This window comes from Ascidiella aspersa, chromosome 5 (genome assembly GCF_963924565.1).
Source record: "Ascidiella aspersa chromosome 5, kaAscAspe10.2, whole genome shotgun sequence".
Taxonomy (NCBI): Eukaryota; Metazoa; Chordata; class Ascidiacea; order Phlebobranchia; family Ascidiidae; genus Ascidiella; species Ascidiella aspersa.
The window spans coordinates 26,136,544-26,152,057 of record NC_139451.1 but is presented as its reverse complement, the minus strand read 5'-3'; the positions used below and the strand labels follow the sequence as shown (position 1 = coordinate 26,152,057).

Sequence of the window (15,514 nt, the reverse complement as noted above, 5' to 3'; positions counted from 1 at the left end):
GAAAGTCGACTGCAAGTAAACTGTAAAGTAACGTGAACAAAACAATACGAATTGATAAGGAAGTTTTTTTTTATTTCTAAAACTATAGTGATTTAATATATATTAGAAATTTTTTTATAGGGGTGTTCATTTATTTTTATGAAACCTCGTTTTTCTCTAAATTGATTAATAGGGAAAAAATGTTGCTACAGATAATTTAAGTGTGTTTAAATGTTGTTACAGAGTTTTGTACAGCTTGTTATGGTCCACGATAAGCAAGACCTTTACTTGTAGTCTAAACAGAAATATAATACATGTCTTTGAAAAAACTTAAGGTCCAAAAAAGCCATTTATTAGGAAGACTTGAGTTTAGTCAATTAATTTTGCCCAAATAACTGAAAATCAAATTATGTTCCACAGTCAAGTCGATAACTTAATCTTTACAGCAAAGTTTAACTCAAGATTGCGTTTTCAGGGTACCCAGATTCAAGTGGCAGCGACGTGACTGGCACCCCATTTCCGAGCCCCCCGCCCGAGCTTGTAGCCCCCAAAAGTGACGTCACAAAATCACACGCCCCAGCCATTGTGGTCTTGGAAACGGCGCGCGAGGGATTGCTGCGTATTAAGGTGGAGTCGGACGTGATGGGCTACATCTTGTATTGCCATTACGAAGAGTTTGCTGAAATCCAGCAGGTTATTTATACCTTGTTTTTACTATAAATATTCCTGGTTGTTGTAATCAAAACACCAAACTTGTGCGTCTGACAATTCGATGTAGTACACCAATTTAGACAAAATAATTTTTCAAATTCGCTATATATAGAACCATGGTAAAAATGTAGATTATGTTTTTTTTCCGAATGGTATCCTTGTTTGTTTTTTATTTAATCCGAATGAGTGAAATGGAAATTTGTTTAAAATGTACACTCTTTTTAGCTGCACATGCGACATTAAGAACAAATTTAGCTTGATGTAATCTGAATGAATTCCTTCTAAACAATTACAGATTAGGGCGATACCTTTTTGTTGCTATAATCTTGTGTCAAACGCTTTTTTTTATTTGAACTGTAAATTCACTTTACTTTCGTCACAAAATATATTACTGCGTGTGCACTGTAAAACGAAAAAGGGGTTTACCTTAAGATATTTCTGATTTTGTGTTATTCAGGGGGCAAATTATTTATCAAAAATGTTATGTAAAAGTCAGTAAAGATTAAACTATGTACAGAACTTAGTAAACCAATACTGATGACGCTTTCAGGAGCGAAATATTTTTATCATGTAACATTGAAACAAACTGATTTTCGGTTTACGAAGTTCTGTACTTAGTTTAATGTTTAACATTGATGTTGAACCAGCATTATAAAAGTTAGTTTTATATAAAAGCATGGATTATTATCGTTCATTTGAAAAAAAAACATATGGTACATAATCGAAAGGAGGTTGTAGGCTTATACCAACTTAGCATAAAACATCGACAATGGCTGCGTTACGCCGGGTGGTACACAAACTAATTTTCGCTGTACGTATTTAGTTTATTCTTTATCATTGATGTGCAACCAGAAACGTTTGTTTTTCACCTCTCGGATTGAGGCAGATTTTGCTATTCGAAACTAAATTATGATTATTAGAAACGTTAGGAAAATTTGAATTAACGTTTATTAGCAAAAAAACATAAGGTGCTTTATCGAAAAGAGGTTAAAGGTCCGACTTTGCATAATGATGGGGTAGCCAACACGTCGATCGCCACATTTCACCTGGTCGCGTCGAATATGTGTTACGTCATTACAGTAACTGTCGCACACAAGAACATTAATATGACCAAGCCTAATAAAGCGTTGTTTGACGTAACAAATTAACCTCAATCGCTGGCTTGGAATGCAATTAACGCTCAAAATGTTTAAGTGTTCTTGCGACTTTTTTACCGAACCAATCGATCAAAAGTATATAAAAAATATTTTAGTCGATCGCAATCAAACGCAAGTCGGCTAAATGTATCGAACTTTAGCCGTAGTGCCGGTTGGTGCGCAAATTACTCTCACGTGTTTGATAAGCTTCGGCAATTAGTTGACGCGAGGTAGACGCTTCTCGGCAAATGTTTACAAACAAATAGGTCCTGGATTTATTTTGTGTCCGACCTGTGCCATTTACAGTAATTGTCTGCGCCCTGTCACTCCGTAGGTCCGACCGAAAACAAACAGAAGGGTAACAGCTGACGCCAGTAAATAATTATCCTAAATGTCTTTGCTTACTTAAAAACAGAAAGCAAACAATCACTAAGCCAATAATTAACAAAAAAGTGACCAATCACTAAACCAATAGTTGACACTTATTACTCAGCGAGTAATCAACTATATCATGCAAAATTGTTCACACCCCACTCTAAAACAATGCTTACGAAGTATTTACTCGACGGTGTATCAAAATGTAACTAAGGCGAAATGTTGAAATATAACTACTCAAGCCGTTTTTAATACAACATTCAAAGTAATTAGTACCGATAAATTTTAACTTTTTAATTTACTGGTTTGTACGTACTAATTAGGGACATTTAAAAAACATTATTAAAAAAACAGTCAACTTTTTAGCCTAAACCTCCTGAGTGGAAAGAAGTCTTTTGTCAAATGAACTAAATCCAAGTAAATTCATTTGAGTTATTACAATTGCTTACAGAACTATCACGTGTCCATATCCTGGTCGGGCGCCGACAACTCGGTCGTATTTTGTTCGACCCTGCGCACCGATAAAGACAAATTACACAGTGCGGCCCAGCTCTTTGTGGAGCTTTACTACAGCATCATGGTCAACTTGGTCGCAGTGCCTCTGAGCAGGCACGTGACCAACGTCACGCTTCAGCAGTATCACCGTGGCATCTACGAAGTCAAGAGGTTCCATCCCAAGGCCATGGTGAAAGGTGAAAAAGAGGATTTATAAAGATTTTTTACACGCGATTAAACTTGTCATTTAAAAAAGCCGCTGCAGAATCAATACCGCAACAATTAATTGACACGTGAATAAGTATGCAGTCAAAGGCTGTTTTACATCAGAAGTTAGTGCCTCATAAAATCTATTCTGCCACAGAAATGGGAAAAGCCGGTCGCCTGGTGTTGTACTGTCCGGCAGAAGAGGTGGACAAGGCCAAGCGTACCTTCCTCAGCGCCCTGTGCGCCGGTGCTTTACCACCAGTGGAAAGAAAGCATCCCCATCGTCCCAACAAGAAGGATACCTCCGGTCGACGAAATCGAACGATGGCGCGAAATCACGCGAACATTCCCGAACCCGATTTCCGAACGTTGCCGAGCAAACCCGAGCGGCTTCGCACCGAGGATAGTTGGTCCGAACTCGCTCGGGCGCCGCGACGCCGGACGCGCACCCCTATGCGTTATTACAAGGACCAGAGTGACGTCACACTTCCCCCGCGCGTTGACGCCACAATGGCGCGTCACCCCCCCGGCCAGCGACCCCGCTCTTTTCACAAAAGGTCGACGGGAGAGTTTGAAACGACGAAACGGGAACATTCGAGGTTTGTCGAGATTTGTTGTGTTCGACATAAATGTCGGTGACTTAAGAAGAACTTTTGTATTTTTTTAAGTTGATATTGCAGTGCCAATGCTGAAATATTGTGCTTCAACTTAAAATATATTCGTACTTTGACCTTGTGAAGTACGGTTTTACTGAAGCATCGTCAATATTAAGACGAAATTTTTCAACAACAGAAATCATGAAGTTCAGCTTTTCAATCAGACAAACACGGCTGTCAATTTTTTCATTTTAACCAGTTCGTGATGTTAGTATGTGTTTAATGCTGCTCTATTTTACAGGCAACGATCAAGTATTGTTTTATGCACCCTTAGAGTTACCCATAAACATTTATTCATTCCCAGTGGTTCTTCCGTGTTTTCTACTGTGCCTTTCCTATGCCGGGTATAAGCAATTATTCACCGCTTCTCCAGACATTTGTTGCTTTAAAGAAAAAGTTGTCGTTAGATTTGCAAAATCACATTAAGGAATCAGTTTCCCTAAATTATATTCTGGCGCCCAATGTCAAACATTTTCCCAACTACGGCATTCCTCATAGTTTATTATCGCATCATTACATTAAATTCCGCGTGGCGAGTATTGCGAAATGTCCATGCGAGTACTAAAATAACATCATATATATGGACCCACTCAAGCAACGTCGGTATACTCACGATTTCAAATGTCCGATACTTAATATGTCATACCGATACCCGATATTTTGAACAAAAAACATCGCGATCCGAATCGATAGCAAATGACGTCATTACTCTGATAAAATAAGCAAAATCGGTCGAAAAAACAGTAGGAATGGCTTTCAAGCTATTAGGCCGAAATTTTATTTTGCACTAGGAAGTTTTTTATCTTCTATTTTTAGTATATTTTCTTGGAATTTGGCTTCGAACGGAGAAAACTGTATGTTGGATCGCAAAACATGTCTGTTAAGCACAAATTAATTTGGTTGCGGTTCGGCAGCAATACCAACCTAGTATCGGACGAGTACCGATACTACCACACGACATTTGGTATCGGCGATCAGATATTAGTGAACATCCCTATACTCACGATATAGTGTTTTATATAATCGTTACGATTCAACATCCGAATCCTGACGCAGTAATCCCAACCTAAAATGTGCGATGCAATTTTCAGAGGGACTTCCCCTAGACGGGAGTCGGACGAAACAATTTCAACGAACAGTTCTTCAGGTTACGGAAGTACGGCCGACACATCTCTCTACAGACACCACGACACTACCGTACCTCCCTACATACAAGGTAATGTTTGTTTGGCTTGTGAAGTTAACTCACTAACTTGCGCTCGATCCTCATAAAACTGTCGTGACGGTGACAGTTGTTTAGAAACTGCAAAAATAAAAATAAAACTACATTAGATCAGGACTGCGCAAACATTAACAGTTTTTATGTTTTATTAATTTGATGGCAAACGTATAGGAGGAAGAAATGAATACTGAGTGAAAATTTGGGGTTCGACGAATGCTTGCAGAATGACACAGTGGTTTGACAGGTTGTTAAAGGTTAAGAACCACTGGATTCTAAGACAATATTATTCACACTGCAGAAAATCTCAGAAAATGCCATTACGCTGTTAAACGTCTGTTGGCTTTACGAAAAGGAATGTTTTCTGTGTGGCGTAGGATTCCGTAATTTTGTTTAAAGCATGAAATGTTAGCAAACTGTCATGAGACGCAAGTAGTTAAAATAGGCGAATTAGTAAGCACACAAGAATTAACAGTTGCCATCCTAAAACACTTGCTTACAACTTGAACGTATAAAAGCTGCGTAAAACTGTTTAAAGACCGTGTGCGTGGTGAGTCGCGGTTTGGCCACGCCTGCTTTAGAGATTTAGACGCCTACAAATTTGCCGTATCAATAGTAGGCTATCTGTTTTAGAAGACATAGCCAACTAAATAAAAATGACAAATACTTAGGTTTGGCTTTGGTTAGGCTACATTTGAAAGGTAGAAATATAAAGGTTTTCCCGAAAAGGAGTCAAATTGCTTCATCAATAATAGAAAAGTGCACTTAATTGGTTTCCAGCTAAGGGAGAACCTCGGTCCAAAAAAGGTTTACACATGCAATACAATATATCTATTCTTTGGCGGCTTTGCACAGCGTCAAAACTAGAGGTGTTATTCTACTTTCGTGCTAAAATTAAAGGGGGACAATTTTCTGTTTTTTTATTTTACTGTTTGCTTTTTGTTTGCGATCAAAATATAGTTAATTTGGTTGGAACCTATTTGTTTTTGTATCGCTTGCGTCGAAGTTTAGGATATAAATAATAATCTTTACACAAATGCAGATCAACAAGAGTTTTGTGTTTACTCGCTATGTTAAAAAGCATCTCCTTCTAAACCGACCCGGAAAATAATCCAAATAATGCCAATAACAGAATCAATGCATAATTATAAAAAAAACATAATTAAAGCGAGGCTTGGCAGACTACGTTAAAACGGTGTAAGTAATGAAAAAAAAATATTGAAGATTGTCCACAGTATTTTTACTTTGCGTGCTGTAATACAAAATTCCAGCTTACAAAAACCCTCAGAAAGCTGACGATATTTAAAGTGCCAATCAAAACATTCTGAAGCAGGGACGACGGAGCGATTTTAAGGCAAGGGGGGCGACTTTTTTGGTAAGGGCAGCATAGACCGCAGGCGAGCGTAGCCAGCCGAAATATTTGGGGGTCCGGTACCCCCCAGGAAAAAAATTTGCGGCCACGCCCTCTAGATTGGCTTAAAATGGTACCAAAAATGTTTTAACAAATGTCAACCATGTCATTTTACGATTTTTTTGCATTTTTCCGTATTTAACGTTGTGGAAGCATTTATCATTTTTCATGAAAAGGGCACTTCCCCCCCCCCCAATGTTTTTTATGTATTGTTTGCTTTCAATCTTCCTTTCTATTTTCTGTTTTAACCGGAATTCCTTATACCGTCAGTGTCAACTGACTCGATAACCATTTAGTGATTTCGTTCATTATTTGCTACTGTGTTCGCATTGTAGCAACAAATCAACATGTCAATAAAAATATCAAATCCTTTATATTTGATCTTTGTATATGGCCGTATTTGTCTAATTCTAAATAGAGGAATCAGGTGGCACTGTATAAAGACAAATTGTATTTGATTCTGACATTATAGTAATCTTTGTATATGGCCGTAATCAAATACAATTTGTCTTTATACAGTGCCACCTGATTCCTCTATTTATATTTGATAAAATCGACATTTCGCTGTTACAAACGTTTCGGCAATACCTAATGCCATCATCAGTGTAAAAATACAAGTGAAGATAAAAACGCTAAAACACACATAATAAAAATACCAAAGCCATTATATTCGATTAAATCAACAGTTGATCGAATATAATGCCTTTGATATTTTGATTGAATTTACTAAAAAAAAACTGTATTGTGTTTCTAAATTAACATTTATCTTTATTTTTTGTAGGTCCACATCATTCTACCTTATCCAAGCATCACCTCCTACCTCCTTTACCTCAATACGACTCTCTCGTTTACTTGCAACCTGGCCAGCGCCACACACCGCCGCGTCGCCTCTCCCCCTCGTTACGTCACCATTCTCCTTCGCTACGTCATCACTCGCCCTCGCTACGTCATCACTCGCCCTCGTTACGTCATCACGATGAGGCCTATGACGACACAGACACTGATCCGTTGTTCATGGACGATTACCGCACGCCGGCGCATCGCGGTTACGTTTATCCCGATTATTACGCAACAGTTGGATCGCGACCGGCTCGTTTTGTGAATAGCGGTGACGTCATACCAACCATGACCCCGTCGCCGTTGAGACCAAACACTGGCCCCTTACACCAGGTATACTTTATAAATTAGCCTGAAAAGCATGGAGACTTCCATACTGAATAGTCTTTTCGAAGTAGACAGAAAGACGTCCATTGTATTACAAAAAAACAATAATTTGTTGCTGAAAGGGTTATATAAATTCGATGAAATTTTTAATTCACATTGCAGGACTTTACAAATAAATGCCATCACGCGGTCGAAGTTAAATCTTCTGACTATAATATGTTAGCGAATTGCTGTGAAAGGCACAGTGTGTTATGCTGACAAGATTTATTAAAACGAGCTTAAATATATTGAAAACTTAATAAAGGATTGCGCGCTAATATTTTGCATTTCAGTAGTTAAATTCAGCAAAAAATTAAGCAAACGAAAATTTATATTGGGTATCCAAAAGACAAGAGTCGCGGTTTGGTCACCCCTTGTACAGTGACAAAAATAGTTTGTATTTATTCCTCATTTAAAACTCTTACAAAAGTTTCAAAATGATTACTTTATTTACCTAATAAAATTTAAAAACAACTAATTTGCTAATGCGTTTATTATTGTAATTTCAAAAGTTTATTAATTTACCATTTGTTGAAAGATAATCTTAATAATGCCAAAATGCAACAGTGATACTTATGTTGATGTATGTTGATATTGCATCTTTATTGAAGTTTCTCAAGTTACCGTAAAATGTATCGAAGAGAATGAAAAAATTGATTTTACAGTTTCCACCTGACGACAGAACTTACGTATGGAGTCCCACCACTAGGGGTCGCTCGCTCAACCAATTTCCCAAACCATCTTTTATACCTAAGCTGAAAAGCCCCTTTCACTTCAAACAAAATCACAAACTTTATTTCGAGGTGAGTTGCTTTGATTTTTCACTTGAAAAACAATAAAGTAATCGTAAAAAGCAAGTTTTGCAACTAAAATAAAGATATTTTGCCAAGGTTTTAACTAAGTAGTGTAAAAGTAAATTGCGAAACAGAGATTTTTTTACATATTTTGTCGCAGATCCATTTTTAAGCGTTTAAAACTGAGATTCATTTTTTTTTATCAAAAAACAAACAAAAAAACAACTATTAAGGCCGAAGATAAACAAGACGTTAGGTATTTAAAATAATTGTTGAGCAAACAGTTGGGTTACATTGTAAAAATAAGTGCAAAAAAAAACCTATCATATTTAACAAAATAGGAAATAAAAGTGCAAATTACCACTAAAAGGGACATAAATACTGTTCAATATATTTGTCGCAGATCCATTTTTAACTCGTTTATAAAATTTACACGATTTGCACAAAAAGCATATAAAAATAATTTTCCCAGACTACCACGCCCACCGGCATACACATCGAGATCCACGAAGGTGACATCACAGACACCGAGTGTGACGTCATAGTGAATGAAACAAACAACCAATTGCACGTCACAGGAGAGTTGGCTTGGGCTGTCGCAAAGCACGGAGCCTTCGAGATTCCCAAGTTGACGAAATTGCATGTTGCAATGCACGGACACGTATCCGATAGCAAGGTACGAATACACACAAGGGATGTCCGATAATATCGGATCAAAACCGATACTAGCACTAGTAATGGTACTCGTCCGATAATAAGATAGTATCGGTGCAAACCTGATGTCAAATTTAAACAGGGTAATCAGGTGGCACTATATGAAGAAGAATTGTGCAGAATTATTGCCAAGCTTTCGCAGAACCGTGCTTTAGAAACCAGATTTTTTCGACTTTGATCTGATAAAGCACGGCTGTGCGCAAGCGTGTCAAGATTTCAGTGCAATTTGTCTCAAAGAGTGAAACATGTTTACCCTATTTATAGAATTTACAGCCATTCACAAAAGGTTGGTCATATTTAAACAGGCGTTCGATCTATACAATCTAACGCAAAGAATGTATTTTTCCTTGTTTTATTATTAGGTCAATTTTTTAAAAACAAACATAACAAATACATTTTACGATTATACGTAATTTATTGTTTAACTAAAGCAAATTTTCGCCCATTAACCTGGTTAGCATGAAATTGTATGTTTCAATTAAAAAAAATGCTTTTTGTCAATAATATTGACGTCATTAAGTATATGTTTGTACGGACATTATTTTGCCTTTATATTCGTCTTCGTCATATTCTTCCACTTTTTTATTTGCTTGCTTTACTATTACTTCGATCTTGTAAAAATAACAATCACTGAACAGATTTTTTCTTATGCACTTCAAGAAAAATTTGAACAGATAAAGCGTCGGTAATGTCGCTAAACAATTTATTTATTTATTTTAATTTGTTTGCCACAAATAAAAGCAATTTATTTTCAATATCCAGTTTTAAATTTTGTTGTAGTCGCATAATGTATGGGCAAAAAGTTGCTCCGAAACATGAGAATATCAACAAAGTGTTTTCTGCCCGAAAGATGGTAGAAAGTCACTTAACAGATTGGCTAAAACCGTCGAAACTTTGCAGGTTATTGTGACACCTAGCGTCGGGTTGCCCAGTCATCATATCATCCACGCGGTGACGCCCTCGTGGCAAGCACAGGATCAGAAGAAGAGCCGCAAGCAGCTTTACAACACGTACAAGAACATCTTCAACATGGCCAACGTCGATTTAAAGGCGGGAAGCATTGCCCTGCCTGTTATCGGAATCGGGAGCACAAAAAGTAATTGATGCTTAAACTTGTGATGTTATATTAGGACAAGAATTAACACCAGATAACACAGTAGTTCAATTTAACGCGTAGAAGCAAACTGTCCGAGTGTCCGTATAGTGGGAATACATAATATGACCTATACAAGGCATCAATATTTAAAGCACAATAATCACAATATTAAAAAAAAACATAATAAAGCCAAATTAACAGTAATATCCAAGACACATTAAGATCTAAATCGTCTGAATAAGACCTGAACCTGTCGGAACTCGTCCTAAATTCGTCGAAATAAGGCCTAAATGGCCAAAATAACGCCTGAAACTGTAGGTAGAGGGTATATGACGATCGAGGGCCGTCATTCGGGCATCGGCCTTTTTGTTGTCGGCGTTTGGACACTCTAATTTGACCGGCCCCGTTAGGGCACCGCTCTTTTGAGACCGGAATTTTTGCTCCGTATATAATTTTAAATTAATTCTAAATTTCTGAAATCTTTGGTGCGCTTCTAACTTGGTTATACTCTTGTTTTAGTCTTAGGCGGAAATATCAGTTTGATCATCGTCTTAAGTTCAATAAAATAATCAATTTGTATTCGATGCCTCTTTGCAATTAAATCCTATTCGAAACGAGAAAAACTTGTTTCAAAGACGAACAACGGGTTGCCTCTTTAGGTTAACCGAAATCAGTTCGCTGAAAAAGGTTTGTACTGCTTTGGGTTAACCGATATATTGAGGCAAGGCGGTGTTTTGCTATCCATTGCGACTTCCGAAGTGGCCCAACCCACTTTACAATTGCACCAATGTGTATATTAGTGTCCGAGCTGTTTTAGCCATAACTTACCTAGAACAGAAAAAAATTTGAGTCTCGAAGGTAAGTTGTATTTTTGCTAAATTGGCAATGTTGAAATCTATTCTATTTTACAGTTTACGAAAAACAAAAATAATGTCCAGTGCCGCGATTTCTAGTTTTTGATTGGATTAATTTACCATCACGCAATGTCATATTTTAACTTAATTCATTTAAACGCGTTGGGGCTTATAGTATAATCGCTTAAAACTCAATTTAATTCTTGGACTTGGCGTGAATATTTGCCTCTTCGAGTTGAGTAAATAAAACAGCTCACATTTTTCAACAAAGGCCTTGCTTTTCGTTACCTTCAATCCCCACTTTAAGTATGAGCTGCCCCGTTGAAATGACTATAGGCAAGTTGACCCGGCCAACGCAATTAAACAAATCAAGCTTTATATTACACATGGTATGACGTGAATGTAGTTCGCTAAACCCTGTGAAAATTGTGTGTAATTGTGAGAAGATGGTGAATAAATTTAGTTTTAACCCAGTTTCCGCCGTTTGATGGGCAACGGTTTGCCGAAAAGGAAGCGTTTCGAGCAGCCACCACCTGCTAGTAGTTAATTTAGCGAAATTCCCCTTTCCATTAATTGCCGCCTTCATCCAAATGTCGATTTAAACGTGAAAGGACACGCTGTTTCTGTGGTAAGCGGTAGGTTAAAGACCAAGTGGTAGCGTCCTGCTGTGGTAACGCGTTAGAACTCCTTTACCTGGAGCTTCATTTGTGACTCCACACCTTTTACGCGGTTAGTTGTTCACAAAATCATTATTATGTGCTGTGAACCACGTTGCTTTATTTTATCCGGACGGGCAACTAAACACATATCCATGCGTTTCTCGTCGAATTCGGATGCTACAATTGAACAAGCATATGCAAACGTGACGTCTTTGCTAATTTATAAATTCAGACATTAAAGATTTTATAAAAAATGGCGTGTAAAAAATCGCAATACAAAACTTTTCCAATAAAAAATGGAAAGAGAACCTACATGCTGGGCTAACTTTTCACCAAAAAACGGCTTAAACTACAGGTAAATAAAAATTGATTAATCTTTTAAAGCAGGGTGATCCAACTTATTTTCATCGCAGGCCAAAACAAGGTTTATTTTATCTTGCCGGCCAATGTTTTTAAATTGCGATTCTTGGGCTTATTGCTGGCAAATTATACATAGTCTATGGCATATATACTAACTTTATGGAATGTATACCTTTGTTCAGTTACGGTAGTTATAAAATAATTTCAACACCAAAAAATTAAAAAAACAAATTTGAAGTAATATTGCCAGATTGAACAAAGCTGACTATCAGTTCGCGGGCCAAAAAAGCTGAACTTGCGGGCCTGCAGTTGGACCACGCTGTTTTAAAGCTATACGATCAGAAGTTTTAACATGATGTCCGAGCAACTACACGCAATTCGTCATAAGTCCCATTTTAGCCGGTTGCAAACAAACAAACAAGTTGTTTTTCAAAAGACGACAATTGCACACACTGTATATTGCACCCAATAAAATTTTAGGACAAAATACAACCAATTTATATGTTTTTCAAAAGGTGACAGTTCAACACACTGTTTCATATTACACTTAATAAGACAATAGGAAAAAGATAATTAATTTATTAGTTTTTCAAAAGGTGACAGTTGCACAACCCGGTTCAATATTCTACTTAATAGAATTATACAAAAAATATATAACCAAGTTACTCGTTTTTCAAGATGTGACAGTTGAACACACCGTTCTATATTGTACTTAATAAAATTATATTATTTAAAATTAAATTTTTACGTTCATTAAAAGGTGACAGCTACCCGTTTCACATCGCCAGCGAGATAATGTACCAAGCTTTGGTGGCATTCCTGAAACTCGGATCACCCTCGTTGCGTCATATCCGGTACGTGAGCAACGAACCGGATCAGGTCAATCTCATTGTGACGTCAATAAAGCCGAAACTGGAGAACGTGTCGTACGACGCAAGGTATTGAAGTTTGTAACATTGAATATGGGATAATCGAAATCACCTTGACCCTTGCAAGATAAATGTCGATCTCAATTCGATTCATTCGAGTTAAGATGTAATCACGATGCCTTTGCTGACAAAATATATATATATCTTTTAAGATCTTTTGAAAGTGTATGACCTGAATTGCTAGCTTTGCTAAAGTGTTCTGCTAATGGTTAAAGTTTGATGGAATTTAAAATTATTATTGTAGACAAACTTATTTTATTGTGACAAGCCATCATTTAAACTTGACTGATGGCTTGCTACACGCTTGGTAACCTATGAAAATAATATTTTTAAGCAATACATTTTTTTTCTTGGAAAAGAGAAATGTTTGCCTTTAGGTGAAGCACCATGTCATATACTTTTAGTTACAAATTGCGCATATTTCTAAAAAGTAAAAAAAAAACGGTAAAAAAGAAACCAACCTAAATATATTATAGTTCAATTAGCACACAAATACATGTACGAATTGACACGTTTTCAGAAAGTAAAGGACCGGCTGTTTACTTTTCACCGAAATGCGTGATTGGCTTACTATAAAGAGCCTGGGAATTATTTACAGATTTGAAAAATAAACACCAACGAGAATCAGTTAATTGATGGCAAAGTATGCTCAGGAAAAAGCGTTTTTAATTCCACGAAATATTTGGCATTTGCACTGCATAGTGCCTTGCGTAAATGCTATGGGATTGGAGGGTTATAATAAGCATCAAAACTGCTGCGCATGTGCGAGTCATTCATTTCACAATATCGGCATTATCACGACATCACGCATTTCAGTTCGCATTCTAATTTGAAACACACTTCCGATTAATGCTGAGACATTGCAAGCAATAATGACTGAAATAAATCACAAGTCATACATTTTCAAGTATTTTTACGCACTGCGGTTATGCTGATTTGCGAAATCTGCGCACTACGGAGTTTTGTAACTTCGGGGACGGAGAAATTCAGGGTCATAGCAATAATCGGGCGTGAAGGTTTTAGGATATCAGCAAGGGGAAGTGTGTCATGCTTGGCAACATTAACGTTACCCTTGCTGGTTGGCAAGTGCGATCTTATAGTGGTTTGCGCGCGATACGTTGGTTGAATTTCGGGTGCAAATCAGGTGTTCGTTCGTATCTAAAAGCGGGTCTAAGGCGGGCATTATAGCTTATATGGGTTTGCACGCGATTAAACGTAGCCCAACGTGCAATTAGTGAAACATGATTTTTCAACCGGGGCATTTCGTTCAAGGTGACTACAGGAAGTTGCTGGGGCCACGAGCATAACTCCTACGTAAAAAATATAATTAATCATTCGGTTTAAAGGGAAAGTTTATCACTAAGAATACTTGCACTAAAAATTGTTTAATTTTTACTTGTTTTTTTATTTGCTTTTCTAACTCTTTGCGTGAAAAAAGAGGTAAAGACATCGAAACTAAACTATTTTATTTTTTAGTATAGGACCACGGGTGATAAGGGATTCTATCAGGGGAACTGTAAACCATAATAGGTTGGAAACCATTACTTTAGATGTTCTTGCACCACCAAACACTCTTATTTTACTACACATATAATATTTTGAAGGGGTCACAGTCGTACTGAGCAAAGACTATAAAAATTGGCCCAAAATACTACACATACACAGTGTACTTGTTTTTTGGACTCTTTCGGTTAATTAACCCACTTGTAACGGGCTGCGACGTTACTACAATGTAAAATCGCCGACGATAAGACACTATAGGCCAGCGGTTTACATTTTTTTAGTCACAGACTTCTTTAAAAAATATTTTAGGCTTACCTATAAATGGTAATCAAAATAACTAGTATGATTAAACATAATATGTATAATTTTTTACCTTGTATTTTTAAGGTTTCTCCGACAGCAAAGAAAAGTATCCAAAAAACTCAAAAACCCGAAGGCTGTCAGGTAATCTGTCACGCAACTGTTTGGTTACTTCTCGGCAACGTCATACATTGATGACGTCGGCACGACAATTCAACTGTACGATAACCCGAAGATTTTTATGTTTTACAAATTTTTATTTTGTGTGATTTCGTTTTTTTTTTTATGTTTTATTACCGAGAACTTTTATTGAATATATTCCAAGCAAAATTTTGTGGATTCGTTCTTTACGTATCTTAGATAAAATTGTAATTGAAAAAGAAGTTTAATTTTGGTAAAAATTTGTCTCAAGTTTTTGCAATTTTTATTCGATCTGTTAAGTTACTCATAAAAACTTTTAAAACAAAATGACCACGTATATTTGCCTTTACAGTTAAACGAATGGCTAGCAATGAATCTAATTTGTTAAAATAGGTCTGCAAATGGCAGGTATAGTTATTTGCAAAATACTTTTTTAGCTTTAGCAATCGCGTGTTTTGACAGGCCAGTTACGTTGAATAACAAGTCCTTTTAAGGAATATTGACCAAATAGTTTCTTTCAACATGTTGTAGATGTTTTTCAACCTTTATGGTGCGACGAAAAAGCCTATTACTTCAACGTATGTGCGTTACGCATTTTGCTTCCTCAAATATCTCCAAATGCCAACACTTACGTTTGAATGAACGATATAGTTCTATTTTTTCAATCTTTAAAATTGTGTCGATTACAGATGTAAGTAATCAGGCGTTAATTTTAATTTTCCGGAAATCTAAATCCGTTACCATGCATCACATTGATCGGTAAAACCTTCGA

General features: G+C 36.8%; 1 protein-coding gene across 1 annotated transcript; it reads left to right on the top strand.

The window, feature by feature from the left end:
• The first annotated feature begins 606 nt into the window (after positions 1-606).
• On the top strand, positions 607-14,749 carry LOC146145652 (uncharacterized). Its single transcript, XM_083390642.1, has 10 exons — positions 607-672; positions 2,653-2,893; positions 3,061-3,502; positions 4,651-4,775; positions 6,971-7,359; positions 8,058-8,195; positions 8,659-8,862; positions 9,801-9,996; positions 12,630-12,807; positions 14,689-14,749. Exons 1-10 carry the CDS (start codon positions 622-624, stop codon positions 14,747-14,749), a joined length of 2,025 nt encoding a protein of 674 aa, XP_083246768.1. The 5' UTR covers positions 607-621.
• The last annotated feature ends 765 nt before the right edge of the window (positions 14,750-15,514 follow it).

Coding starts and splice junctions, on each gene's coding strand:
- LOC146145652 (XM_083390642.1), top strand. CDS start 622: ATGGGCTACATCTTGTATTGCCATTACGAAGAGTTTGCTGAAATCCAG. Junction 3,503..4,650: donor ACGAAACGGGAACATTCGAG/GTTTGTCGAGAT, acceptor TGCAATTTTCAG/AGGGACTTCCCCTAGACGGG. Junction 12,808..14,688: donor AACGTGTCGTACGACGCAAG/GTATTGAAGTTT, acceptor TGTATTTTTAAG/GTTTCTCCGACAGCAAAGAA.